Source organism: Pelecanus crispus, chromosome 9 (genome assembly GCF_030463565.1).
Source record: "Pelecanus crispus isolate bPelCri1 chromosome 9, bPelCri1.pri, whole genome shotgun sequence".
Classification (NCBI taxonomy): domain Eukaryota; kingdom Metazoa; phylum Chordata; class Aves; order Pelecaniformes; family Pelecanidae; genus Pelecanus; species Pelecanus crispus.
Genome location: NC_134651.1, coordinates 28,508,008 through 28,535,185, shown reverse-complemented (window position 1 = coordinate 28,535,185; position 27,178 = coordinate 28,508,008). Strand labels below are relative to the sequence as shown.

The window sequence follows — 27,178 nt, the reverse complement described above, 5'->3', positions numbered from 1 at the left end:
ATGCCTTAATGAATATCCTCCTCGAGGTTAACATCTTGCATGCTACTGTACTTTAGCCAGCTGCTTTAGTAGCCACTGAAATAACTTACCTGAAAATGCTCTCACCAAAATATGGCTTTTAAAGACATACCTTTTATCTTTGCAGATCATTTGAAGAAGACTATGACACAGATGAAGTCTTATCTCCCCCTGAAACTGGAGACAAGTCAGGCAAACTAGTTATCTCAGATCTCTCAGCATAGAGAAGTGGAAGACATTTAATCAATATCTTTCAAACTGGATAGCATTCAGTCCCAAGACACTTAGGAATTTTTCTTAAATCCGTCATTGGAGCAATGTGCTTTATTTTGTACACTGTAACTTGAGAACCCTTTTTCTCTTCCTGTGTAATTGCAATAAGGTAATTTCTATAAAAAAGCTTTTTACAATGTGTTATCATGCACGCTCATTAAAAATGGTGATTGCACCTTGTTTCATTTATATATAAATTCTGTTATGTCCCCAGATGTGCAATAAATGCCAGCATCTAATGATTAACTGTAACAATTGCATGCAACATCTACAGTGGTTGTTTCTCATTCAGTTCAGTCCTGTGCCATTCTGTCCCCTTGACTTTATACCAGGAGTGACAAAGGAGCTGCCAAATTAATTTAAGTGTATGTCTACAAATCTTTTAAAACACAAGTCACAGTGAAGTTCTCTTTTTTTTCCTTAGTGTCCTGGAAACCAAGGCAACATGCCTGCACATGGGGAGAGTGAAGTCCCCTTTTGTGCTTTAAACCACAAGCTCTTACAGTTGATACTGGACATATTTTACTCGTATGAATCTGTGGACAGTTAAAGCACCACATGATGTAACGTTTCCCTAAGAATTTGAGATATAGTTAACATTTCTACATATTCTCCTGTGCATAAGATGATCTTCCTCAGGCTAGTGTTTCATCTCTGTAAAAGTATTTTCTAGCATATTTACAAAAAAAGACATATATGCCTTTCAGCTGGTGTGTTGAAACTGCTGTGTCTTGTGTGCACCAGTTCTGTCCATTCCCTGTGTTATTTCCCTCTATTGTATTGCTAACCTGTAGCCTTCTCCAAGAGACTAAGCTGAGATAACGAAGAAAAAAAAAAATCCAACCCTAACCTAGTATGCTAAATTTCTGTTACCAGAGGGATCCTTTAACTGGAAAAGGAATTAGGCTGTAATATTGCCAAAAATTTATTTTCCACCCATGAAGTAGGCCCCAGTCTCAGCAAGGACACATGTAACTAACGAATTCTTGCTTTAAGTGCAAAATTAAACTGACTTTCCCCATAGAATCACAACTGGTGTCTCTAGTAAGAGCACATGCTGTGCTGCTAGAGCTGTTCCTTCTCGCCTAATCTTGCTGTGATTCAGCACAGAGGTGATTATAACGTATTCTTATCAGTCAATTTTAGCCATTTTAGATACACAAATAGATCTGGTACTTACCTTCTCCAGCTTGGGACAGGTTTCAGCTGTCATATTTTATTTTAACTATTATAATTGTGCCCAAATATGTAATGATTGGTTGGCATGTATACACTGTATTTCCTCTTACCTCACAGTAAGAATATCAAACCATGCCTCCTCAGGACATCCCTGCATGAATCCCTGTCAGAATACCTGAGAGACAACTGCCAGAGCCAGGATCAGATCTCCAAGCAGGCACCTCCTTGCCTGCAAAGGCAGAACCCACCCAGTTAATAGATAACTCATATATACACACGCACACTGCTAGCCTGGTGTATTTTGTACATATAGAAGCTAGCACAGTGGAACATTAATCCCTAGATGATACCTCTAAGTGCTGCTGTTAATAACAAAGTAAGTAATTGGCTGATCACTACAATGCAGCTTCAACTTTTCCAGGAACCTTAGAAGTGTAACGCCTGCCTCCCGATGCCCAGGTGGGATATACTGCTGCCTTGTTGAGGTTAGTAACTCTCTCCTTGGGATGAAAATCTGAAAGAGAGGAAGTTTTCAGTTATACTGGCCTTGGAGTCTCTTTTTCTTAAACAAAGCTGCTATTTTATTCAGATGCACATACACACCCCAGGATCCTGGATGTGATATTTGAGAAACTTCTGGATGCCCTGCTTATTTGCAAAGGCACTGCAAGGTAACTTCCATTCCATAATAAAAGATGTAAGCAGGGAGCGCTCTAACCAAACCAGGGTAAGACTCTTTGAATGCAACAAGCACACAAGAGCAGCTCTTTCCAACACCAGGGAATTGGAACTGCATCTCCATTAACACTATAACCCTGTGGGGAAAAGCTTTACTGGGGATGATTCCACAAAGGCCCAAATGCAGAAGACACTAGGAAATGATGGCAAAAATGAACATAGGATGCAAGTTGCACAACTGCTAATTGTAACCAGCTCCATCCACTTTTTACCTGAAAGAACCTAGGCAAAGCAGTTCACCTCCTTTCTTCGCTATCTAGGTCCAGCGTGGTCTTTTAGTTTGATAAAATTTTGCATCTCTCCAAAGACAAAGATTCCTCAAAGGAACAAGAAGGCCCTGACCCCATTCTGGGCTGAAAGTGAACCTTCATGTTACTTCAGCATTGCTAGCTTTTAACTCCATAAGCAGCAGTACTGGAATGTCCAGTTTGCCAATTACATAAAGCCTCATTCCAGAATAACTTATTTTTAACCTGGGATAGCCCTGGCACCTCCAAGCTAGCTTTCCTAGTGCTGTACAGAATAATATAGTAATTCATGTTGGAAGGGACCTCTGTAGGTCTCCATTCCACCGCCTCACTCAAAGGCAGGACAGCTTCAAAGTTAGAGCAAGTTTCTTGGGACCTCATCCAGCTGAGTTTTGAAAAATCTCCACAGATGGTGATTCTACAACCTCTTTACATATTAACATTTCCTCCTCCTCCACCTCCCTATGGGAGTTCAGAGCAACATCCTTTTCCAGGAAGGATGTATATTCCCGGGAACGCACAATTTCTTTTTCACACAAGGAGGGAGTTAGATGAAGGACTCACCAGTTGAGCAAGTGACACCCTGTTGTCAAGCACCAATGTGTGTTTGGATGCAGATGCAGCCCATGATAGACTGTGAAGAGCTGGTACTCCAACCCTTGGTGCATCGCTTTTTTGGTTTGGCATTTCTGTTCTTGCTAGGTCATACCTTGAACCTACTTCTGCTGTTCCTGCTCGCTTGCTCTATTCACGCACCACTTCAGGATCTTTCCCTCTTTCTCCTTATGCCCCTTATGTCCCCCTTGCAGAGGAGCTTTAACTCAACCCATCAAATGAATTCAGACACCCATCTCACACCACACCAGTCTGTCTGAACTGGTGCCTTTTTTTAAAGAAGTTGGTATCCTGAGCCTGGTAAAAATCACCAGTTACCTTTTCAAGGTTTGGCTTCACTAAATTGAGAAAGAAGCTCATAGCTGCTCTGCTGAGCCCTTTGGCCCCCAAACCCAAGGCCCTGTCTTTTACAGAGGTTCACTGCTGCTATGACAAAGTAGAGTGATTCCAAACCCAATCCATGCTTTCTAGTAGGTCAGCACAAGCAGCTAATCGAAGAGGAAAAACAAAAAAACAAACCCAACTTACAGCAAATGTTTTGCCTTATATGCGAATATAAGGACAAGCTACAGAAGCCACTGCTAGCACAATATCAGTGCAAAATTTGCAGTAGTTTATCTTATTTACTCCAGGAGTAGAAATCCATTCTTTCTCACCAATACATTTGAAAAGAATCGTAATTCAACAGCCACAAATTAATTATTAAAGGAGGTATTCTACACCCCAAGTGTGACTTAGCCCTGTCCACAGCTTCTCTGGATATATAAGCAAGGTAAATTTGGGAACTCCTGTCCTACTTCTTAGCTTTTCTTTCTGGGATAATCAAAATGTAAGAAGACAAGCACGCTCACGAATACAGACACCAGAACCTGCTCAGCTGCAACACGCACCAACTTCAGCAGTCAGCAAGCTCTCTAGAATGAAGGAACCCAAGAATCACAGCACAGAAAACTTCAGGTGCCCACTTCGCTCTGGCTTTGCCTCCTGTCTCCAACTGTGAATGCCACTTCAGATGTTGCATACCTTTAAAGATGGAGCATGCATTTTTCATTGTAAATCCAGCTCAGACTGAAGTCTATTATGAGCTGGATTCCTTTTTCCTTACGAGTGGTCAGAAAAGTAAGTAAAATTCAGTTTTGCATGATTAAAAAAAAACAACCTACGTTTATTTGTTCTCTCTAGTCTGCTTTTGTCTAGCAAAATTAAGTCCTGTGCCCTTACAAAACCCTTGCTTTTTATTTTTATATTCACAAATATTGTCTCCCTGCAGTACTAAGATTGGAGATAGGGCTCGATACAACCACATGCAATTACTGCTGGAATGGTACCAGCTTGATCCCCCCCCTCCCCCCCCCCCCCCCCCCCCCAAAAATCTCAGTAGTAATTGCTGCGTTACAGTTTTCGTCAGCAAAACCCAGGCACTGACATAGTTCCCCTTCTGCCGGTCTGCCACCAAGCGGCAGTGTTGCAAAACAGACACGGACAGCAAAAAAATTCCAGTCAGTCTCAGGTTTACAGAAAACATTGCAGAACACCTTCCTGCTCTCCTGAACTAAGGATTTAAGAAAGCTGACTCGAGATACTCTAACCAAGGTACTGTGCTTAGTTTCTGAAACAAAATATGCCTGAAAGGCCAAAAAAAGAGATCACTGAAGTGTCATTTTAATGGTATGTATTCTGGGAGTATGGTGTTTCTATATCACAGCATCTTAGGTCTATGCAATCAAAACTGAACCTCAATAAAGAGCATGAGCTACTGTAAGAAAAACATGTAAACAGTGCTTACCCTTTTGTTCTAATCTTTTCTCTCTATCACTGGTGATGGTCTTAGAAACTGAGTATTTAACGATAAAGGTTCTCATACTTTGTAAAAGTAGTTTGGAGACGTTTTGTGCTGGCGTGGTTTTATCTTTGTATTTTTACTTTGTATTTTCTTCTTTTTTGGCAAATAAAGGACTTTTAAATTTAGAAAGTAAAACCTGTCTTGTAGTGGTGGGGTAGAATGTTACTGTTCACTTCATCTCCAGCTGCTGTCCCAAAATCACCTTGCCCGCTGCTGCTAAGCTCATGCCATCCAGTTACCTGTCAGCAAGCCTGCCAAAGCCAAAATTCCAGGCTTTCTTCTCAAAAATACTGGGGAAGAGAAGCAGTCCTACCAGTTACCTTCCTCACATCTTCATCCCTCAACATGGAGCACTATCGGTGTGCAAAAAAAGTAATGCCTTTTCTAATTTCATTATATGCAAATGTGCAAGCAGAATTGCTGCATTATCTTATTACTTCATCTGTGAGACTGACAGGTCAGTGGTCCCTTGTGTGCCTAATCTGTATATAGCACAGTCACTTTTTGGTGGGGACCTCTGGGTTTCTTGAAAATACCAGCGTCATTTCCGTTTGAAAAATTAAATAGTTAAGACCAGACAAACAAGATGTGCTTGCGATGTTATCAGTACTACTTTAAATAGCATTATATACCTCTCAGAGTGAATTTCATCAGTCATGCCACATACCTGGAATGATTCTAACATACAAAGCTCCTCCTGTCGTTTCACTTCTTGGAAGGTGAGTTAGCAATCAAAAGCTTATTTATAAATATAATTTGTATAAAAATTAAATACATAAAAATGTCTGGGGGGTCTGTGCTTCTTGCATACAGTAAAAAATGCTTTTATTCTGGATCATGCCAGAATCTTTGCACGATTCATGTGCCACATGTGTATGATCTTTTTCTTGAAAGTCTGTTAAGAGTTTAATTGAACAAGCAGGTCCTTGCTGTCCCAGAAGAACCTGCCTTGGAAAGCAGGCTTTTCAGGTTTTATTTCAGACTGCTGATACATGGTAACTCCACAGGTTTTTTCTGACAATACAAAATTTTATGGTGCTTGGAGGGAGGCAGCCTCTAAGATGTAATGATGACACACAAATGGAAGCATCTGCGCAAGAAGACATCTGTTACCTGCTGCCTTGGTTTGTGATGTTTTAAAATTCATATGCATGTACAAGAACATCTGCAGAGAGTTCAACAGAAACAGAAGAGTCTGTTGCAACCCTATTGTTCATAGGCACTATACCGTAGGGTTAGACAAGCTGGAGACCAAGAACATCACCTGCATGAATGAAATAGAAGAGCAGCAAGGTCAACACAGTCCAAGTGTTCATTTCCATTTTTGTTTCCCCATCCCTCCTTCCCTCCAGGATTTAATCCCAACCAGTGATTTCACTGATGTACGATATGTGGAAAGAGCCTTTCCACTCAAAATGAAAGCTTAGATGTCTTCTCTTTCTTGACGGAACATCTTCCACATGTTCAGATCTGGATGGTCAAAAGCACTAGACTAATTTTGTACCACTACACATGATCAAGAGTCTACCCCTTCCAGAAGGAGCTCTGTTCTTTTCATCTTTGCAACATGTGTTCAGGCAGGAAGACTCCCACAGCAAAACATTTGATGAACTGCTGCTTTTTCTTTCTGATGCAGCTCTACAAATTAAAGGATTTTAATAAAGTTTGGAAGTTAATCACTGTCTTCAAGAGAACTGGGAAGAAAGCTGAAGTATCAGGCACTTCCTATATGGAAAGAAATCCTCAAGCAGCTTCCTTTGTGCTAATGCTGAGAATAGTTCCCCAAATCCACAGCACCACAGAAGGAACACCTGGTCAATGGCAGCCAGGGAACTCCCGCCAGCCCAGCCCAGCCCAGCCCGGGCTAAGCTGGAGCTAAAATGATGCTCGCCACTGCCCTGGGTCAGCATTCGCCAGAGCTTCCCCACGTACGGCCAGCAGGGAGCACCTCCTTGCTGTGGGCTGCACTGGACTTGAGTTTTCAACCAACTCTCTGACCACAACCAATGCTGGAAGGTCCCAGAAGAGTATGCTGCTCATATTGCTATAAAATGGAAACTGATGCTTTTCAAACTAGAACCACTGCAATTATTTTCAGCAACATTACGATCCTTTTCCATTGCTCACCTTATTCAAGAACAACTAGCCAGGAGGTGAAGAAAACCAAACCAAGCCAACCCTAATTTCAACAATTACAGAGTTAGTCATCAACGGACTAAGTAGTATTTAGACAATAAGCTCAACATATGCCACACTGATGCCCTTAGCAGTTGCAAAATAGAATTAGAAAACTAACATTTATTAAATCAATTTGAATTTTAATATACATTTCAAGAACGTGGCAGCATAAAAGGAAATGTTTTTAGAAACAACCTGAATCTACCATTTGCAATTTTACATTAATGATCAGGGCTCTCCTGATTGACCGTTCCAAAAAACACTTAACCTAAATCTCCAACTTTTGGTACCATATTTAATGCAGCAGTGAGATAGTAAAGATTCCAAGTACTCCCACATTTCTGGAGCAAAGGTACTATGTATTTAATTTAATGAAAGTCCTAATAAATGTACCATCAACAATCTCAGCAAAACTTAACAGCTCCGCAAAAGCATTCAGAAACAACCCATGCTGTGCAGTCTACTCCCCTTAAATCAGACTCTGATTTGGCTACTTTTCTTACACGTAGTGGACTAATAAACAGATTTACATCAGTAGGTCACGATCAAACCACCAAATTGGAAAATGGTAGGATCTTTTTGGGTCAACACAAAAATCACATACAAGTTTAACTAAATACATTTTAATAGGACATCATTAAATCTCATGAGGGCTAAAAAACACAGATCTTAGGTACTTGGGTTGGCAAATAAAGACAAGAATACTAAGAAGCATTTTCCACCATTTACTCATTATCAAAAATATTTTTCAACTCTTCTTGCAAAACAAAAACAAAAAAAAGTACAGACTGGACACGTACATCACATTTTTCTTCCTATGGCTTTAACCCCCCACCCTACCCACCCCACAAAAAAGACGGGGGGAGAAACAAACCAAAACCAACAAAAAGATCTGACCACATTCACAGAAAATGACACCATGGTACACTACAAAACAAAAGGAGGTGTCATTTGTGTCCAAAGGTTTTTGCTTATTTCTTAGGTGAGGAACCATCATTGTACATGCTTTGTGCCAAATCAAAATACACCTAACGTTAGGTCAGAAAGCGCTGCAGGGTTCATTGGATAAATAAAAGGAAAGGTGGAAGCAGTAAAGTAACTAAAAAAATTCACATACTATTTAACATGCTGTTGAAACAGAAATTGCCTTTAAAATTAGAAGGTAATGTTTTGTGTTCTAGTCAGCCCATGTATAATTTGTGCTGTATCATTAAGAAAGGAGAAATTTCTGCCTTCGCAAAGTAATCTGACTTTTTTAGGCTGCCAATGAAGCCCTGAATGCAAGACTGAATTCTTCTGCTTGTACTCCTATTTAGGGATTACACTGAAACAAACCATTTTTGCATAAAGCTGAATTCCTACAAAGGTGCTTTCATTTTAACACTTTCTGAGATAAACTCTTTGACAACTCTCTGTTATTTTTCCATTTTAGAGCCTTTCAGCCCAGGTTGAAAAGCACTGACCTTCGAAAGCTACTTTCAACATATTAGCGAAAATTACATAGATTCTGGGTGGAGTGAGTTATATAGCTTATTCTAACAAACATCCGAAATATTTGACCTTAGATAGCAATCGATCCTCTGCCTGCCCCAGCTGAAAGATGCCTGTCAGCAAAGAACTACCTCAGGGAGATGGGTCCCGGGTCTATTGTGGTACAAATTTAATAAAACAAACAAACAACCCCCCCCAATGGTGATAACTGCTGTGGAAGTCTCTGTGCATCCCAGGCACTGATCGGCAGCAGGGGTTGGGGGGGAGGAATCAGAGCTCCCTGTAATCCACAAAATCGCCTCTCTTTCTTAGAGGCAACAGCAGTAAAATCAGCAGGAACTCCAAAAAAAAAAAAAAAGGGGGGGGGGGTGGGGTGGCCAGGGGGGAGAATGGTGCTAATAAAACTTGAGCTTTCTTTGTGTACAAGTCATTTTCTTGCCCCAGCCAAAATAGCCAGTAATATGTCAAACAACCAGAGTTGGCACAGAGGGCATAACTGATCAGGAACGTGACCTGTGGAATTGTCAAGAAAAGAAAAAAATTAATGATGATGTTAACGGGGACAGTGTATCCAAGTCGGCAGTTTGTCCTTCATATCTAACCAACTGATCTTCCTGACCCTTGTCTGGAGACTGAGCTGCTTTTTGGGCTATTAGCTTTCTCAATGTATCACTGATCTTTATTTTTATACTGTTCCACAGAGTAGATAACCAATTCTCACAAATGAAAATTATCCACCCTTTTCAGACTGTATTCTCCAGCTCAATGCTGCATTTCCTACAGGAATATTAGGTGATTTTTCTAGTAACAGTGACTGTAACTAATCGATAATTACTTTTCTACATCATAATCTAGCACAGTTTAGATGGACTAACTAGATACCACTTTTCTACATTTAAGCAGAAGCTTTGACTGAGCACAAAGCATGACCAAGTACAATGAGGTTAATATACTCCTTGCCAAAGATCTTGTGATAAAATCATTTACATCAGCAATTGATCTCAAACTATGAGGTGCTGTAAGAACTAAAAACAGTTTTAGGGTAACTCCTCCATTATCTGCAACTATTTCCCAGACACTAATACACATAACATAGCAATGAAAAACACTTGATACAAGTGATCTAAACGCAGGAGCTCCAGCAAGTTAAACAGAACCATAGCTGCCTTAAAACTGTAGCAGTTCCCCTACTGATGGCAGGGAAAAGAAAGAAAGATTCAACAGTCATATCTCATGTCTATAGCTTCATCCAAACTTTTATCATCGTGTGTACTGGCAGCTAAAAACGTAGTTACTGGTGACCCTGTCACATTGATTACACTGGTGCTTGTGCTGGCATTGCGCACCGCAATGCTTGTCACATTAATGCCCAAAGTAAGCCTAGTCTGCTCCAAGGCCTTTTCTGGCACTGCAAATGCCTCCAGCTTCTTCTCCCCATTAGCCATGTATGAGTTTTGGCAGCCACGGCATATGCAGTCAAGGCAGGCTTTGCGGTTAGAATAGCAAGGGCAGCGTTGGCCACGGCATGTAAGAACACTTGGATTTTGGGTGGCACGACCACATTTACACCCTTTCTTTTCTTGTGGCTTTTTATACACAGTTTTTGTTGGGCTTCCTGGCATAACATTACTGCTAGGAACTTTCTCCTTTGCTTTGTCTTTTGTTTTCAGCACCCCTGGTTTGGCTTTTGGGTGAGATTTCTTAGGGGCATGTTCTAAATTCTTTTTCATGCTTTTGTTAGACAGGAGCACAGTTTTACTTATTTTGGGAGTAGTGCCTCCATTAGGTACAGTTGCAATAGGCTGCAAAGACATTTTATTTTCCTGTTTCACTGTTACAGGAGCTGATGCTCCCAATGTTGGGCCACAGATGATGCTGGAAATGGGTAGAGGTTGAACCTTTTCACTGTCGCTTTCTGATCGAGATCGCTTTCTGTTTAACTTAACTACCTTAGGCGTCGCCGCTGTACAGGAGATTCCGTGAGGAGAAGCATCTGTGGACATGAAAATGTTATGGCTAAGAGGTGGGGGAGAAAGCTGCAGGAAAGGGCCATTAGTCATGTTTGCTTCCAAGCTGGGCTGCAAATTAGAATCACAGACTTCAGTATTTGAAACCGTCTCTAAGCTCCGGAGAACTTCCTCAACACTAAGGAGAAGCGAGCCACCTGGTTTTATATCTTCACTGAAACTGCAGATATCAATGCCTGTTGTACACAGGTCAGTAGTAGAAACTGTATCACACACAGGCTGCAGGCTGCTAGAGATATCTTCAGTTTTTATGTACTCTCCAGTACTACAGACATCAATTGTGTTTGCATGTTCAGGAGAAGGAATACTCACTCCAAGTTTATCTACCGAAAGCCCATTACAATTGGGCAACCCGTTGATAACAGAACCTCTAATATCAATGTTGTGTGTGCTTTCAGGTATTGACGTAAAACTAGCTGGAGGATCAGTTGTGAGTTCTGAGGTTGAAGGTACTGGGGAATGTGTCAAACACAAAGCCAAGGCTGTATCGGAAGATTTTTCTGTCTCTTCATGGAGTGGTGATCCATCTTTGAGCAAAGCCAGAAGATCTGAAGAACAATCAACTGCTTGGATAATATCTCGTGCCAGTGGAGTTTGCGTTATGTATTCGCAGAGTTTCTTATAGCAGTTCACTAAGATGCTTAGCTGCTTATTCTCCTCAAACTGTTCGTAGTCCTTGCACCAGCTACATGACGGTTTCATCATCATCTTCTTGCCTTTACAAGTTTTGCAGACATAATGCTGACATGTGGAGTTGGTAGGAGCAATAGGATCTTGTAGCAAATTTCCTAAGGAAAAAAGAAAGAGAAAGATTACAATGGACTCGAGGCAGGTTTCCAGGATACTACGGGATGAATTTTTGGCACTATCAAAAAAATTGCCAGAAAAAGTTCAGGAAGTCACAAGAAAATGTAACAACCAGACAATAGTCTGTAGAAGTTTTCACAGCTGCCGTATCTGGTTTTTAAAACAACATTAAATTAAAAAAAAAATTAGAAGAAAACCATCACACCATAGATTGTTGCACTGCTGCAGCCTTTAGAAATACTCTCAACTAAAACACTACCAATCCCCTTGTCCCTTTCAGCAGTTTCTTCCATTGAGAACACACAAAATTTCTATGAATTTACCAGAAGTGCTACAATAAACTCCCATGAAGAGCTACTGCAGAGATTTTAATGAAATTAGTGAAAACAAATGGCAATGGAGCAGATGGAAACCCTAAAAGAAATGTAAAAAAAAAAAAAAAAAAAAAACAACCCCAAAAGGAAAGAAGACACAGCAGACTTTGTTTTACTTTTCATTTAGCTGGGACTAAAAATAGAGCCTAGCTTTGTGACAGTCAATGCTATGAATAAAGCACAAAATTTTTAACTTTGCAAGCAACAAAAGCAGTTAAATGGATCCCATGAATTCTTATAAACATTGAATAAAACACCTAGTAATATATTTGAATAAAAGGGGGGGGGGGGGGGGGCAGACACTACTATATTGCTCTCTAATAAATTACTCTTGTGCCAAATGAGAAGGTGCAACAAGGCAAGTATTAACATATCCTGGGGAGTGGTGGCTTCTGATTTTCCAATTCAGACACATATCAGTGAAATAATACTTAAAATAGTGGTAATGTCATAGCCATTATGCTTAAATGCTTTAAAGTGTCAACAACAGCTCAGGTCCTGAGCAGGAGTGAAGAAATCAGAAGAAAGGATTTTCTCCGAGATCTTACTGTTAAGAATAAAAACCTAATACACATCAGTTGCTGAAGGAATCAGCACACCTGACAGCACAGAAAGTTTCAGACACCCAGTACTAAAAATCTGGAAGGTTGTATCTCCAGATCTGTGAAACTGTAAAAACCCGGAAGAATGTTCTTGTTTTTATATAAGAACAGACCAAATAACACATAAGGATAAAATACGAAAGAACCGAGGTAACTGAAATTCTGCATAGAAATAATCCAACTAGTACCTAGATCCAGAAAATGACAGTATTGCTTTGCTATTTCTAGCGAGTTCCAGGCCAGAAAGATATTCTAACACCTAAATTTAATTTCAGAGTTACCTATAGTCATCTACAGCAACAGGTTTCCCCTCCATTCTAACCAGTAGACTTTCAGCTTTGATCAGACCTTTCTCCCCATAAGGAGCCTTTGTTGGATGAGTTACAACCACCAGTGAATTCTCACCCAGATTTTCCAAAGTGAAAACATGCGGTTATGAAAAAATGAATAAAATAAAACAATTTGGGATGAGAAAGCAAAGTGCATATATTAAAACAGACCGAGATTTTAAAAAATCTTATAAAGATATTTACTCTCATTGCTCACTTGCCAAGGAAATTTTAATCACACAGACCTTCCGTAACAGATTCTTGTGATCGCGCTTTGAATGGATATAATTAACAGGACCTAGTTGAGTGGACAGATTTATCAACTAAGGAATAAAACACAACCTTTCTACCTTGTATTACCTTAGTCAAGAATCCAAGCCCTCAGGTAGAAAAACAAGACACACTATACTAACCTTTGGCTGTAGTTGCACTTAAAATATGAAATTTGTCCCTCACTGTAGCTTTTGTCAAAATGTTCCACCCACTCTCCTAACCTAACCCTCTGTACTTTCAGTATTCAAACAACTTTTGGAAGTTCAACTTTTTGTGTGTGTTTAAATAGGAACTTTTCATTAATACAGTAATTCTGCAACAGTCTTGAATTCCATGAGTGAGCAGACTATCCCATAGCCTGGAATAACGGATAGTCATATCCCATATGTACTATCCCATAGTCATAGGAATAACGGATTTAAACTAAAGAAGAATAGATTTAGACTAGACATTAGAAAGAAGTTTTTTACAATGAGGGTGGCCAAGCACTGGCACAGGTTGCCCAGAGAGGTGGTGGAGGCCCCATCCCTGGCAACATTGAAGGTCAGGTTGGATGGGGCTCTGAGCAACCTGACCTGGTTAAAGCTGTCCCTGCTCACTGCAGGGGGGTTGGGCTAGATGACCTCTGAAGGTCCCTTCCAACCCAAAGCATTCTATGATTCTGTGATTCATTCTATTTTCCCTTTGAAATCTGAATCCCTTGGTACCTCTTTGGGAAAGGGCCGCTCCAGTCTTCCATCTGAGCTGTCTTTCAGTAAAAGTAGCTTGATGTAAACTGGTTTTTGAGCAACAAATAACAAAAGTCAGTGCTGAAGTTGTCATTACTTAGTATTTTTTTAATAAATTGCAAGAAAATGTAATTGTTTAGAAAGTTGGCAGGTGGCACACATCTACACAATGTCAAATAATGGGAACTGTCACTACAGAGCGACTGGAACAGGGGCTGTAGGGAATGTGCAGTATTTGAACACAGCTAACTGAAAGCCATTCAGGATAAACATTGAATAGAAGAAGCTGTAGAACAGAGAAAGTTTCAAAGCACAATTACAGCAATACTTGACAGGAATGCATTTCACTATCAAAGACTAGGTATTTAACTTTTCTTTGCTAATCTAATGAGGAAGGGCTGACTGAGGAAGGGTGACTCCGCAAGACCCCACCATGAGAAGACAATAGCAGAACATTCTTCAAGTTAAGCAGTGAAGATTTAAATACAACAGATGGAACATAAAGTCACACAATCCAACCTGCAGTGCAATTTTTTTTTTAAAGTTCCCTTTAAATGACACTATATAAACAGCAATGCAGGCAGAGATGTCCATCATGGTCCTAAGACTGGATTTGATTTTGTGAGAAAAGTCCCTAACTCCCATGGGGAAAAACCAAAAGAAAGATTTAAATCACATCAGCTAGTCTCAGAAGTCATGTCCTTAACCACAAAGAGTTCACAAACAACTGTCCATCCCTTCTGGATCTTGAGTCTTTCCAACAGGACAGGCAGAAAGCCATACAGGGACCAATGCAGGAGGCAAACACACCTAACACCCATTCATTTAATGCTTTGAGACTTCAGAAGCCATCGTAAAACTACATGCAGCCACAGCACTTCCAGGACCAAAAGCCCACCAGCATTAATACCCAATGAAACAAAGCAGTTGGGTGCGTTCCTTGGTCCATCTTTAGCCTCTTTTTGCTACTTCTGATGATTAAGTATGAGTTATGATGATCAATGCTTTACAGATTATGAAGCACTAAAATACTTCAGCGATGGAACCAAATAAACAATTTACCAATTTAACTTTTGATTAGATTAAAAAAAAAAAAAGTCATCACCAACTGTACATTTTATTTCTCCCAAAATAAATTTGGCTGAAACTGTTGAATGGGTACGAATGCTAAAAGAGGATACTGAAAAATTTAAATTTCCAGAAGCTTTGAGGAAAAAAGCCAGATGGACAGACAAGACAAAACACTTTACATGCTCTCATTGAAGGAAAGAATAATAGTGAGCTCTACTCTCAGTAAATGCCATGCAACCTACACAGGAGAGACATTAGGAATGCCTGAGCTGTGGGAATATTTTCAGCTTGAGCTCATATCTCATTGAATATTCATTCTTCAGTCAAAGTTTCTCTCTTGTATGGATTCTGTGGCACCTATCACTCTCTTCAGCTTTAGTATCTTTAAGCTAAAAACAGTCCACCATGAGATGCAAATTCACAGAAAATTAAGTTTCATTACTTTTAATACTCAGGGAATGGTATTAAGTCAGCAACACTGTCCCAGAAAGACAACACCCAAGCTGCTACCCAGAATCTGGAGGTACTAAGCTCTGGGATGTTCCAAACTGCTGGACTGTACAGGCTCCCAAGGCATAACACTCATTTGATGCTGCAAACTACCAGATCTTCCCAGATTAAGATTATGAACTCCACCATGAATATAAAGCTGGGAAGGATTCCAAGATGTTACCTAGCCCCATCATCAAACTCCTAAGAATAACCGTGCTGAGTTAGACCAAAGATCCATCTCACCCACTAGGCCATCTCACTAGTGACCAAAAGCAGGTGCCTAGGGCACAGAGTAAGATAACAAGACAAGCAAAGTCTTAATACTTGCCCAGCTTTTAACCATTATTAGCCGATATACTTTTCATGGGAGATGGGGTTCCATGTACTCAGTAACCCCCAGATTCTCTCCTGAGGCTTGCCTCATCTCCTTTTTAACTAATTCAAATGTCATCAGTCACAAGAGGCCTTGACAAGAAGTTCCCTGGTCAACTATCCGTTGTGCTGAGAACGACCTTTTTGTTCTGAACATCACCCTTACTAGTTTCACTTGATTGTTATCAATCCCTACCCTCTCTTCCACACTACTCATGGTTTTACATCTATCACATAACCCTCCAAGTTGTCTGTTTTTCAGACTGTACAGAAGTTGTTCCTTATGTTGGATCACCCTTCCCCTAACTCTTCCACAGTTCTTTTTTTGAGATGGGGGGACCACAACTGCAACAATGTACGATACAGGTGAACCACAGCTTTATACAGTGCCATAGTAAAGTTCTCCACTTTATTCCAGTCCTGATTTTTAGCATTTGCTTTGCTTTTTTGATTGGTACTCAGTACTGAGCTGATATTCTCATGGAGGTTTTCTATTACAAGGCCAAGATCTCACCTTTGGCTGGTAGCCATCAGTGCTATCCATTTCTATCAATTTACATAGATCTGCAAGATATAAAAATGGTGGGCTCTGAGAAGTTAAATTTTTCCAGGTTTTTAAATTAATATTTATCTATACTAAATTTAATTTGTCATTTTATTGCACAGTCATTCATCTGCATAAAATCTTTCCATGATTACTCAATGCAGGCCTTCATTTTTACTACCCTAAATAGCTTGGTATTACTAAACTTTGCCTCGTCTTTTCTCACCCTCTTTTGCAAGGGGTATATTAATACACCAAAAGCAAAATCATGTTATGATGTTCTTACAAAGCCTCCAATAAGATGCTTTCCCTAAACAACATCAGTTCTTAACTATCCTACTTTCAGAAAGGTTTACTAAACATCTACATTAATATGAGCACTTACAATTAGTAAGATGCATATACAGAGGAAATACTTTTAATATATTATTTACAAAATATCACAGCTGTCCTGGAAAGGCTGCTACCAGGAGGGAGGTCATTTAAACCACAAGGAATACTTCCTATTGTGTTCCTTAATGAGCATACTTCACAGCTGCAGGAAGAGGGGAAGCATCTGCAAATTGTATCTCAGAGACCAAAAGGAGGAGAAGAATTGGGAATCAAAGCAATTGTTAGGTGGATATATATCCAGCAAGTGTGCTCCAAATGGATGAAATTCACCAAGAAGAAAGACTTGAATCGAAACAGGTCACCTCCTTCCATTCTCATCTATCCTCAGCAAAGGCAGAAATATAATGCCCCAGAAAAGGAGATAAACACAAGTAACTAAATTAGTGCCCTTGGAAAAGCCTACCAAAACATAATATATTGCCTTTTTTAACAACTCAAAGTCTTAAGAATGATGTAACTATTAAATCTTAATTTGATGAAGTAAACTAGAAAAAATTCTGATGTCAAATTTTGTTGCAAGTAGAAACAAATGTATCACTGGGGTTAATCTCCAACATTTCTCTGCCAAAACAGTCTTTAATCCTCAATTGCATTTGTGTCACCAGAAATCACCCCCGTTTTATAGCACACAGCAAGTAAGTGCAAAGCTCAACAGCCCAGCCCTCTACTCCTTTCACTCTACCTCTGAAGTGGCATATCTGCTACACAACACAAAAGTAGGACTGGCATCCATGAAGATGGGGAGAAGACGGTAAGAAGGAAGCTCACCCACACCAGTTAATCTGTTAACATGAAATGACCACAATTTAATTTTTAAACCAAGATTACAAAAAGCTTCTGTGAATTTTGGATTAGTCAAACAGAAATTCTAGCAAGTTTTAAAAAACAGGAAGCTATAATCAAGCTGATGAAGCACACACATACTTCTATGTTACACTTCAAATTAATATATGGCAAGCACCTCAAAGTAATAACCAGAAGCTGGAAATTTAACAGTTGGACTGCTACACTTTCAGCATTTTCATTTCTGGATTAAACATGATCTGGTTGTTTCTACTAAAGTAATTAGCAACAGGCCATAAGCTCTAACAAATTGCTACATTCAAGCTTCAGAGTTAACCACCTCCTGAAGGATGGGAGCTAGATCTCACCGACTGGCGATACCACTTGATAGGCTTTTTGAAGTTCATCCATCTACCTGCAGCTCAAGCACTTCAGCTGTAGCAGCCTCTGAAAGGAAAAGGCTTGGTCCCCCCACCACCTCCCCTGCACTGCTCCCTTCTTCAACCGCACACAGCATCTTTTCATCTAAGAAATTATCAGCTAGATCCGACTGAAGAATAAGTAGCTCAATAAGGTTTCAAAGCAAAACATGCAAAAGAAAAATACTATCACAAAAGCAGCAGCATTTTCAGAGTTTGATAAAAAAAACTAAAAGCACTATTTGCAAAACTATTTGATGATAGACAGGCAGGCATATGGTAAGTAGCGAAAAGGTCTGTTAACCATCTGCAGAAAAATAAAACAAATGTGTAAGATCTGTTTTATATGGGTGAAAGATCTGGATACTTACTAGAAAAGAAGATAACTAAATACGCTCAAAACCAGAGAAACTTCAAGAGAGGTTAGCGCAAGGGACAACTGCCGAGGATAAGACAACAGCAAAAGGTCTCCTTCCACAGATCTCAAGCCCTAACATAAACCCCTTCCAAACCGTACACTCAAGACAGTGGGCTTGAACCATGGTCTGGTTGATCTATTTCACAAATATTGCACTGAAGTCAAGAGGCAGATTCACCAGATGGAGGTTTGTCCTACCCCTGCCCTGACAAACTGTTCCAGTTATAAAAATGTTTGGCAACTTTTCTCATCACACAGGAACCTACTGGATCAACTGGCAGAGGTGCCGCCTATCACCCAGATATCCTATACCCACTTCCCAGTGTTCGGGAAACAAATCAGCATTTGTAGTGACCACACTCTTCATTGAGAGGCATGAAGACGCAAGACACATTTGCAATATTACTAGCACAAAACTTTGAACCTATGATTACAAACACAGATTATAAGTAAAGAGTTCACAATGACAACACTAGAAACATACTTTAACATTGTGAGACAAGGTTTCGTAGACAGAAATAGTTTTATTCAGCCAAAAAACAGAAATGGGAAAAATTGCCCAAGACTTTCAGCACACAACCCTTTTCCAGATCTGAAACAGTAAGAGTTTACCTGTGAACTAAATTATAGTGTTTCTTCCTGAAAATACCATCTTGCTCTTAGATCACCACAACTACAACAGTGCCACTAGAATTTCTCCAAAGACATTCACAGGCATTGACAGATTCCCAGTCAGGTGAAATGGAAACATGGGGGATATACAAAAAAAGTATTAAAAAACAACGCACAACCTTATTTCAAAACTTTATCAGAGAAAACATTCTGCTGGCTGCCGAGTATTTCTGAACATCCTCCATCGACAAACAACTATGAAAAATTTGTTTTTCAACAATGAAAAGCTACAGACATTATTACCCTCATATAGGGATGGTTGTGACTAAAGAATTAATGATTGTATAACTCTTTGGGAAAATAAAAACTGCACTATTTTTGTCTGGACACCATGGGAGCCCAAATCAACCATAGTAAGAATACAGTTAGACTATTTTTCTGCGTATCTGGAGAAATACAGTCAACCTCTTTAGCTAAAGTTCAAGAAAAAAACAGAAATATTACAACAAATTGCTTTTTAACTGTAGATGGGACTGCTTTGTTCCCTGACTCCACCCCCTGCAAAATAAACAACAGAACATATTTTACCAAGTCCTATGTCAAAGTTATATGTCTGTTTGAAAGTCTGTTTGTGTTTACAAAATCACTGACTGGAAAAATTCTAAATGTATTTTTAACAAATTAGATGACAAAGTTCAAACTTTGTAATGAACAGGCTTTAACAAGATAGATAAATTCATCTTTTTCACCATCCAATGTAAAATTTTCATGTAATGATGCCTTCCAAAAGTCAAGGTTGCTGTATTTTAAGACATTGTAAATGGTGGAGTTAACATTTCTCCTATGTGTATAAGATTAATTTAACATGTTTCTATGCAGCATAAACACTCATAAGAGTTAAAATTGTCTTTGAAAGTTATAGATCAAGTTGATCACATTCTCTGAGCAAACAAAAAAGTAATGGAAACTATTTTTTTCCCACCAAACAAAAATGCTCACACCATCAAGATTAACTGCACAATCTTAAAGCGAACTGTGCTCTTCAAGGCCCCTGGAGAAGGAGCAAGCCCTGTGCTGGGACTGCAAGGCTCAGGAGACAGAGGATAACAAATTACATCATTGAAGGACTTCAACGTGGATTCCTCCATAAGAGCAGGAAAATCTTTACTCTCTGGAAAGCACAGTGCTCAAGAAAGGTTGTGCTGTGCATTATTTCTCAAGTCATATACTAGATGCAAAGAATCTTTTCTGGCCTCACAAAGGACTCCAACATAATATCCAGCAACCTTACTCCATATCTAGTCAAACTAATCTGTAAATCATAACATAGTAAGAAAACAAAACCAAAGAAATCTGTGTTTGAATGCACTATGCCCATAGACCTGGACAACTAAGTTGTCCCAATAAAGATGCCTCTTGGCAACACATTAACTTTTCTTTAAACACTCTGAAACGCAATCAGTTTAATCAATGTCCTCAGGCGACCATCAAAACCCGTCCATCATCTCCCATTGCCTCAATGAGAAACACACACTCAAATCACATCAGAAGACAATACTGCAACCTTCACTTTGCAACCTTCTTTTGAAGGCCAGTATCAACCAGCTGTTAAGGTGGAAACCACAGTTACTTCCCTTCCTACTCCTCAATTTTGTTCTAAGACAGAGGAATATTTTTAGTTTAGAAACCAATTTAAATTCAACTGGTAGAACTTTATGTTATCAAAATGTATGCAGTACAACGCAGACAACCTTGAAAAAGCAGTTCTCCCAGGAGTCACACACAGGATTTAAAAACAGGAAAGGGAAACAGTGAATTTAAGTAAGGAGATTTTAAGAGGAAGAGAAATCATCCAACATGTTCTTGGCTAAAAATTGGTGTATTCAGAGATGAGTGGACATTTTATAGGCAACTGCCCATGCTGGTTATCTCCAAAACAAGAAGAAAAAGAATACCTGCAGCAGAAGGTATTTGATAGGTACTTAGTCCCATAGTCCATGGTCCCCAATGGTTGTTTCAGAGATTCTTGTTATTTTGCACATTCTTCAGAAATTCAGAAGTATTTTGGCAACCATTCATGTAATTTTTAAGGGGAAAATAACATACTTTTAAAAACTACCAATATGTGATAGCTGGACAGTATTTTTCATCATTGAAAATGGAGGAAAGAAGAAAATGTTCGTGAAAAAATACCTTAAAAAAAAAGCACCAATCCAGATCACTTTTCAAACAAAAAAGACAACTCTGATCTGGCAGCACGGATCATGAATCAGCCTTCACTCTCTTTAATATAAGGAGAATGGACAAGGAATGAGAGTTCTAGGCTAAACTTTTCCATCACAAAACTTAAATACGTTTTTTCACTTTAAAACTCTTAACTCAGTCACGGCTCACATCCCAAACAGAAAATCCAGTATCATGCATATAATTAAGTTTTATTAGTAGTGGGAATTTGTTTCTTCGGCAGAAGGCAGCATTCTTCTATCTCTGTGACTGGAAATCAAATTTTCTAGAAAGTTTAAATCTATTTAGGTGTCACCCAAATCTCTTCTCTTCTCTGAAGGACATCACGTAACTGCTGCATGCCTCAGATTCTCTCAATACCATCAGTGAAAAAAAGACTTTGCTTACTCTACAGATATAATTTGCTTGCATTCCACTTTCTTGTGGTGGTGCTTCCCTTAGATACTCATAGGAATTTTCATATGAAAGTTCAATGAAACTGTACAAGTCTAATTCACTATTTCCCAATGACAAAGTATAGCCTAAAGTAATAAGCTCTACTTGGGATCCATAATGCCGCCACTAAGAGCTATAGACAAGGGGTCTGGAGGAGGTCACACCATGCACTGGCATGGGTGGGAAGCAGTCAGAACTGCAGAAGCAATGGAGAATTAGCTCAGCAAGGGGCAAGGAAGAAGAGGAGGAGCCTTCACATGTCCAACACCACAGACAAGGTGGCACAAAGATGGAAAATTTTACAAAACTCAATATACCACTAACTATGAGGAAATTCCAAACCTAGCTAGCAGAATGAGTTCAGTAAGGCTCAACTTATATTAACAGGTATAAAACTTACAAAAAATAGGCTAATACTACTACACAAGAGCGGGATGGAAATAACATCCCTATACTAATCTTTAAATAGGAAAACAAAGAGTCTACAATTTTTCTTTTATTTTTTGGTAATTCATGCCACTCCCCACTTCGGAGTTCCTTCCATAATGCTACTTTACCATTTAGCCTTCAACCCTCTAACTAAAATTATCAAGCGGTATCTCAAAACACTTGACAGGAGCTGTATAAGGTACCGGTCAGTAATGTTGTTCCTTCCCACCCCTTAACGTCCCCCAAGCCACATGTTGTCTCACATCCCCTTACTTAGATTACAGGATGTTTAAGGCAAGAACTATATTCTTACCCTCTATTTCTACAGCACAAGCTACAGCTGGGTTCCTGGCCAAATGTAAAGTGTTGTCCTGAAGCCATGCAACCTTTCAAGCACTTTCACATTCTAAATCAGCAATAACAATCTTTCAAACACTTTTAAAATATCTTTCAGAGGTTCCAGGATGAAGTTTTCCACAGATAAAGCTAAGCTGTTCTGACCGGCAATCTGTCTTACAAGCATTTTAACTGAACTTCAAAAAGGCTGTTAATGCTGAAAAGCCAAATGAACCTTTGAATGACTTGCAGTAACGTACGTGGTATTTGAAACAGAGAAAGGCACTTTTAAGGTTTTTATCCCAAAAAGCAGTACTTTTAAAACACAGTTTGTTGCATAAATCCTACTAAGCTATTTTTAAATTAAATGTGGTATTAACATGCAATTTAATAATAATCACTTTAGTCCAGAGACTGACACTCAGATTTCACATCCGCAAAACACATAAGGCACATACCTTCTGTCTAATGCACACTCAGGAGTAGTTATTTTTAAGTTTTAAAAGCTCTGGGAAATACTGTCTTATACATCCCTGTAAAAGGATGATGCATTACCTACAACACCATCTAGGGAACTATCACATGATCACACTTAAATCCTAGAAACATACACAGCCATACCATCAACATAATTTAACCTTTATAACCCATTAGGTAAAACAGAGACCTCAAATCCACCTAGAACAGATTTAGTTGACTAATTTACAATGGCATACTGTATTTACATTATGACTTTCTACTGATGGAACTTCATGTGTGCCAATTTGAATCTAAAATCAGAGCTTTAATTAGAATTTCATAATTTCCAAAAACTTCTGCCACCCCTACTATGTGAGCTGGTTTACTAGACTGTCAGATCAAAAGAAAATGAGTTGGCTTATGTCTAGTGCATTGAGAAAATAGAGAAAGCACAATAATGTTAGTTGATTTATATAGCTGTCACTAATTTCTTCTAAAACAATTCTCTAAAATTAAAGGGACAATCCTGACTCTGGAATTAATACCTACAGCATAACAAAGCATTACAGAATGCATTCAGAGACCTTAAATACTGAGGAAAGGCTGATGACATAAGGAGCAATTTCCCAAGGGAAGTCCTAAAAATCCAACCTTTGGGACTTTAACCAAGTGTAGGGGCTTTATGCATTACTGATAATTCATACAGCATTTTCTCCAACAAAGCATGATTTTTGAACATTTACAGTCAAGACCACATTCTACTAAGGTCTGCGCAAGGAAAGTACCAGACACTCAAAGTTCCATGTACATGAACCCATACCCAGATATTTGGACCTCATTGTCTAAAGAAATAGGGTAGAAAGAAGTGGTCATCTGAAAAGCTTTTAGATATTAAAAAAAAAAAGAAACCCCATACTGTGAAGTTTTGGGCGGTCATAGCATTCACTCTTGTGACCATGACATCTCACAAAGTAATCTTTACTTCAGTACTTAAACTTTACTTTTAAAACACTAAAGTAAAAAAGGTTTTGACAGTTGGATAGGATTAAATGACCTTAATATGCAGAAGGTGTAACAGCTCTTAGCACTAACATGTACAAGAGAAAAAAAAGTATTTTAAGAATAACACAGAGAGGTCAGAGGGCCAAAGAAAGAGGCACCAATATTCACCCATGACAGAAGTGGGAGAAAAGGAATACAAAAAGCAAACAAGAAAAAGAAGGTCAATTTGCCTTTACCAATCTGAGCTGAAGATTTATGACTGCTGGTCAACACCAGAGTGGACAGTTTTGTATCGGGCAGGACCACTCTCCCATAACTAACTGCCTGCTAGTTCAAGACAGACACTTTACTGACTCTGAAGGACAGGAACTGTATTTTACTGTATGGCTTCACAAAGAGCCTGGTATTTACTAAGGCCTCTGTATGTTACCACGCCACAGGAGCCCAAGACACAGAGAGAGAACACTGGGGAATCACTTGTAGACAAAATATTTGAAACACACAGCAGCTATAGTTATCTGAAAGCTAGCCACAGCAGAAAAAGATATAAGCCAAAGCAGTAACCTTAAAATTCAAAGAAAATAAGGGATGAAGAGAGAAAGCAGAACCATGAAGAAGTAGCTTGCAAGTAGGAATATCCATGGAAGCCCAAGTCAATAGAGAAAACAAACTAAAAACCATGGTCTGCTCTTGGTCTGCTCTACCAAACTGAGAGTGACAGAAAAGCCAAGCAAGAAAAGCTGAAGAGAGGGAAAACAGCTCAGGAATTTGGGCAGGGACAAATTAAAGATAGATTATTTCAATAGCACAGAGCGTAAAAGTAAGATTGCAAAAGGCCAAGAAGGGAAGAAGTCAGGGCAAGGAGAACAAAGAACACATTTCAGAAGACCAGTGTTAAAATGGAGAGGCCAGATAGCACAGTAGTTAGAAATACATAGTCCCTATGTAAATACCTTTTTTCTTTTTTTTTTTTAAATCAGAAAAATAAGCATATTTTTAGGCAAAAGCAGTCTGATGATTGACCAAGAGCAAGAAGGATTTATTGAAAAAAAGCAGTTAGGGATTGGAATTAATAGAGCCTAAGGTAATAAGCAAGAGATAAAGAGCAGAGGCACATCAATATTGACATCGAGGGGAAAAAAAAAACCCAAACCACAACCTTAGGCAAATTATTGCAGGAAATGACGATGCAGTGATCCTGGGAACAGGCTCCCTCTTTCCCAGTACAAACAGATCTCTTATTTTCTAAGACTTTAAGTGGGAGGAGCCAAAGGCTACAGGATAGGAAGCATCCAACACTAGTTTAGCAGCCTCAACAGTTGAAATCCTGATCCTTTAAATAAAAAAAAAATTAGCTTTATAAACCCCAGTAATTCAATTAAATCTTAGTGTGACCACACATTAGTAAAGATAAACACATGCAAACATAGAGGACATTAAGTCCACTCTGTTTAGAGAATACAAACGCACACAGGGCCAGGACTTAAAACTACCAGAGGAAGAAAAGAAAAATTAACAACATTTATCAACTGAGAGGTCTAACAGTTCAGACTCCCTCTCCCAACACTGATCAAGGCTTCAAAGGGAAGTTCAAGAAAGGTTGACTGCTTATTCCAGAGCTTCCTACCAGGAACGGACACACGCCCCCACTTCATAAACATAGCAGAATGCAATTCCTTCCCAATGTTCCCCAGACTGTAATACTGAAATTCCAGATGTCTGCCTTTGCCCACAAAATGCAGAATGCTCTTTTTTGGGGGGGAGGGAGTGGGGAAATCCTAGCAGAGTTTCAGCCTATTTGCTTTTTATGATAATTATTGTTATAGGACAATTACCTGCTATGCACAAAAAAAAAAAATCCAAACATTGTTCCTGCATGATTAAAATTCCTGGCTTTCAATCTGAATTACTTTTTGTTCTTTACATTTCAAGAAGGGGAAAAAAAAAAGTATAAAGTTCTTATTTCCCTGCCTCTATGGTCTGTATATTGTTTTGAGTATCTTTTACCACACTTGCTCTTAGTCATCACTTTTTAAAAGCAGTTAACCCCACTATACCAGGGTATTCCAATAACCACTAATAACTACCATACCCTGTATGAAATAAAGTGACCATAATAAAGTGTTGCGTTTTGGGCAAAACACACGCTCTCAACAAAAACAACAGAGTATTTTCTCTACAGCTTGCCAGGCTATTAAATATGCACACTCCTAAGGCCCTTCTATCTTTTTGACCAATATTGCCCGCAGACTTCCCCCCCTCCGGGTTGTTTTTTTTGCAAGGGCGGGGGGGGGTGGTTTAAACCGAAGAGTATTTTCACTCCACCTTTCCCAACTTGCAAAACAACCACGCCGCTACCCGCGCCCCCCGCGGGAGAAGCGCGGCCCGCCCACGTGGGCTCCGCCGCCGCCGCCCCCCCGGCGGCGAGAGGCTCCGCGGGAGCGGGGGCTCCGCGGCGAAAGCCCGAGACAAAGTTTCCTGGGCCGCCTCCGTGCGTGAGCCCGGCTCCCGGGGCCGGGCCGCGGCGGGGAAGAGCCCTAGCGCGGCGCTTCCTCCGGCGGCCGTGCCGGGGCGAAGCCAGCCCGCCGGGGCAGCGCGGCCCAGGGCCGCCCCGCAGCGCCGTGCGGCGAGCCCCGGGGGGGGCTCATTGTGCAGGGAACAAAAGAAAGATCCTCACCGCAAACGCAGCAGGAGAGGGACTGCCTGAAGTAGGGCAGGAGCTTGTTAATCTCTGTAAAGGACTGGGGATCCCCAGGGTCGTAGTTGAGCACCAGGCGGCTCGCTGAAACGTAGAGAGCAGTGGCATTCACCGGGTTCATCGCAGCCGCTCGCACGCCGCCGGCTCCGGGGTGAGAAGAAAGCGCGGCGCCGAGTCCGTGCCGGCCGAGGGGGCAGGTGGCCCCGGGGCGGGGGCAGGCCGGGTGTCACCTTGGTCCGGGGCCACCTGGAGCCGCGCGGCGGCGGCAGCAGCGCGGAGGCCGCGGCGGCCCGGCGGCCCTGTCAGAGGGGCCGCGCTGGCTCCTCCTCCGCCTCCAGCGGGGCCTCGCTCCCGAGCAGCGGCCTCGGCCCGCCCGCAGCCACACAGCGCAGGGAGGCGGCGGCGGCGGCGGCGCTACTCCAGGCTGCGGGCCATGCCGGGCCGCCCTCCCCCGGGCCCTGCTCCTCTCCGAGCGGACGCTTCCTCGGCCGCTGCGGGCCGCGCCTCAGCGGCGGCCCGGCATGGCGGCGGCCGCAGGGAGGAACCGCGAAGCCAGCTCAGGGCGGCGGCGGGCCGGGCCGCGCTGCCCGATCCGGCGGCGGGGGAGGGAGGCGGATGCACCTGGGCCTCAGCGCGGCCGCATCACCGCGGCGCCGCCGCGGCCTCCTCCGCGGGGCCGGTGGCTCTTGGCTGCGCGGCCGCGGGGCGGGCGCCGCTCGCGGGGCAGGATCCGCCGCCCGATCCGCGC

At 40.8% G+C, this 27,178-nt stretch overlaps 2 protein-coding genes across 2 annotated transcripts in view; one reads left to right on the top strand and one right to left on the bottom strand.

The window, feature by feature from the left end:
• Positions 1 to 242, top strand: part of PPP2R3A (protein phosphatase 2 regulatory subunit B''alpha) — a 47,574-nt gene extending 47,332 nt beyond the window's left edge. Inside the window, exon 13 of the mRNA XM_075716528.1 lies at positions 146 to 242. Within this exon, the coding sequence (XP_075572643.1) occupies positions 146 to 242 (97 nt within the window). The remainder of the gene's footprint in view (positions 1 to 145) is intronic.
• An 8,729-nt stretch (positions 243 to 8,971) lies between these two features.
• Positions 8,972 to 26,551, bottom strand: MSL2 (MSL complex subunit 2). The gene is made up of 2 exons (XM_075716580.1): positions 26,410 to 26,551; positions 8,972 to 11,398 (listed from the first exon to the last, which is right to left on the bottom strand). Exons 1-2 carry the CDS (start codon positions 26,549 to 26,551, stop codon positions 9,801 to 9,803), a joined length of 1,740 nt encoding a protein of 579 aa, XP_075572695.1. The 3' UTR covers positions 8,972 to 9,800.
• Between the last annotated feature and the right edge of the window lie 627 nt (positions 26,552 to 27,178).

What these genes read in the sequence shown, in the direction of transcription:
- MSL2 (XM_075716580.1), bottom strand. Translation starts at nt 26,551, where the DNA reads ATGAACCCGGTGAATGCCACTGCTCTCTACGTTTCAGCGAGCCGCCTG. An exon ending in CCTCTCCTGCTGCGTTTGCG is followed by an intron (nt 11,399 to 26,409) that starts GTGAGGATCTTT and finishes TTTTTTCCTTAG; the next exon opens with GAAATTTGCTACAAGATCCT.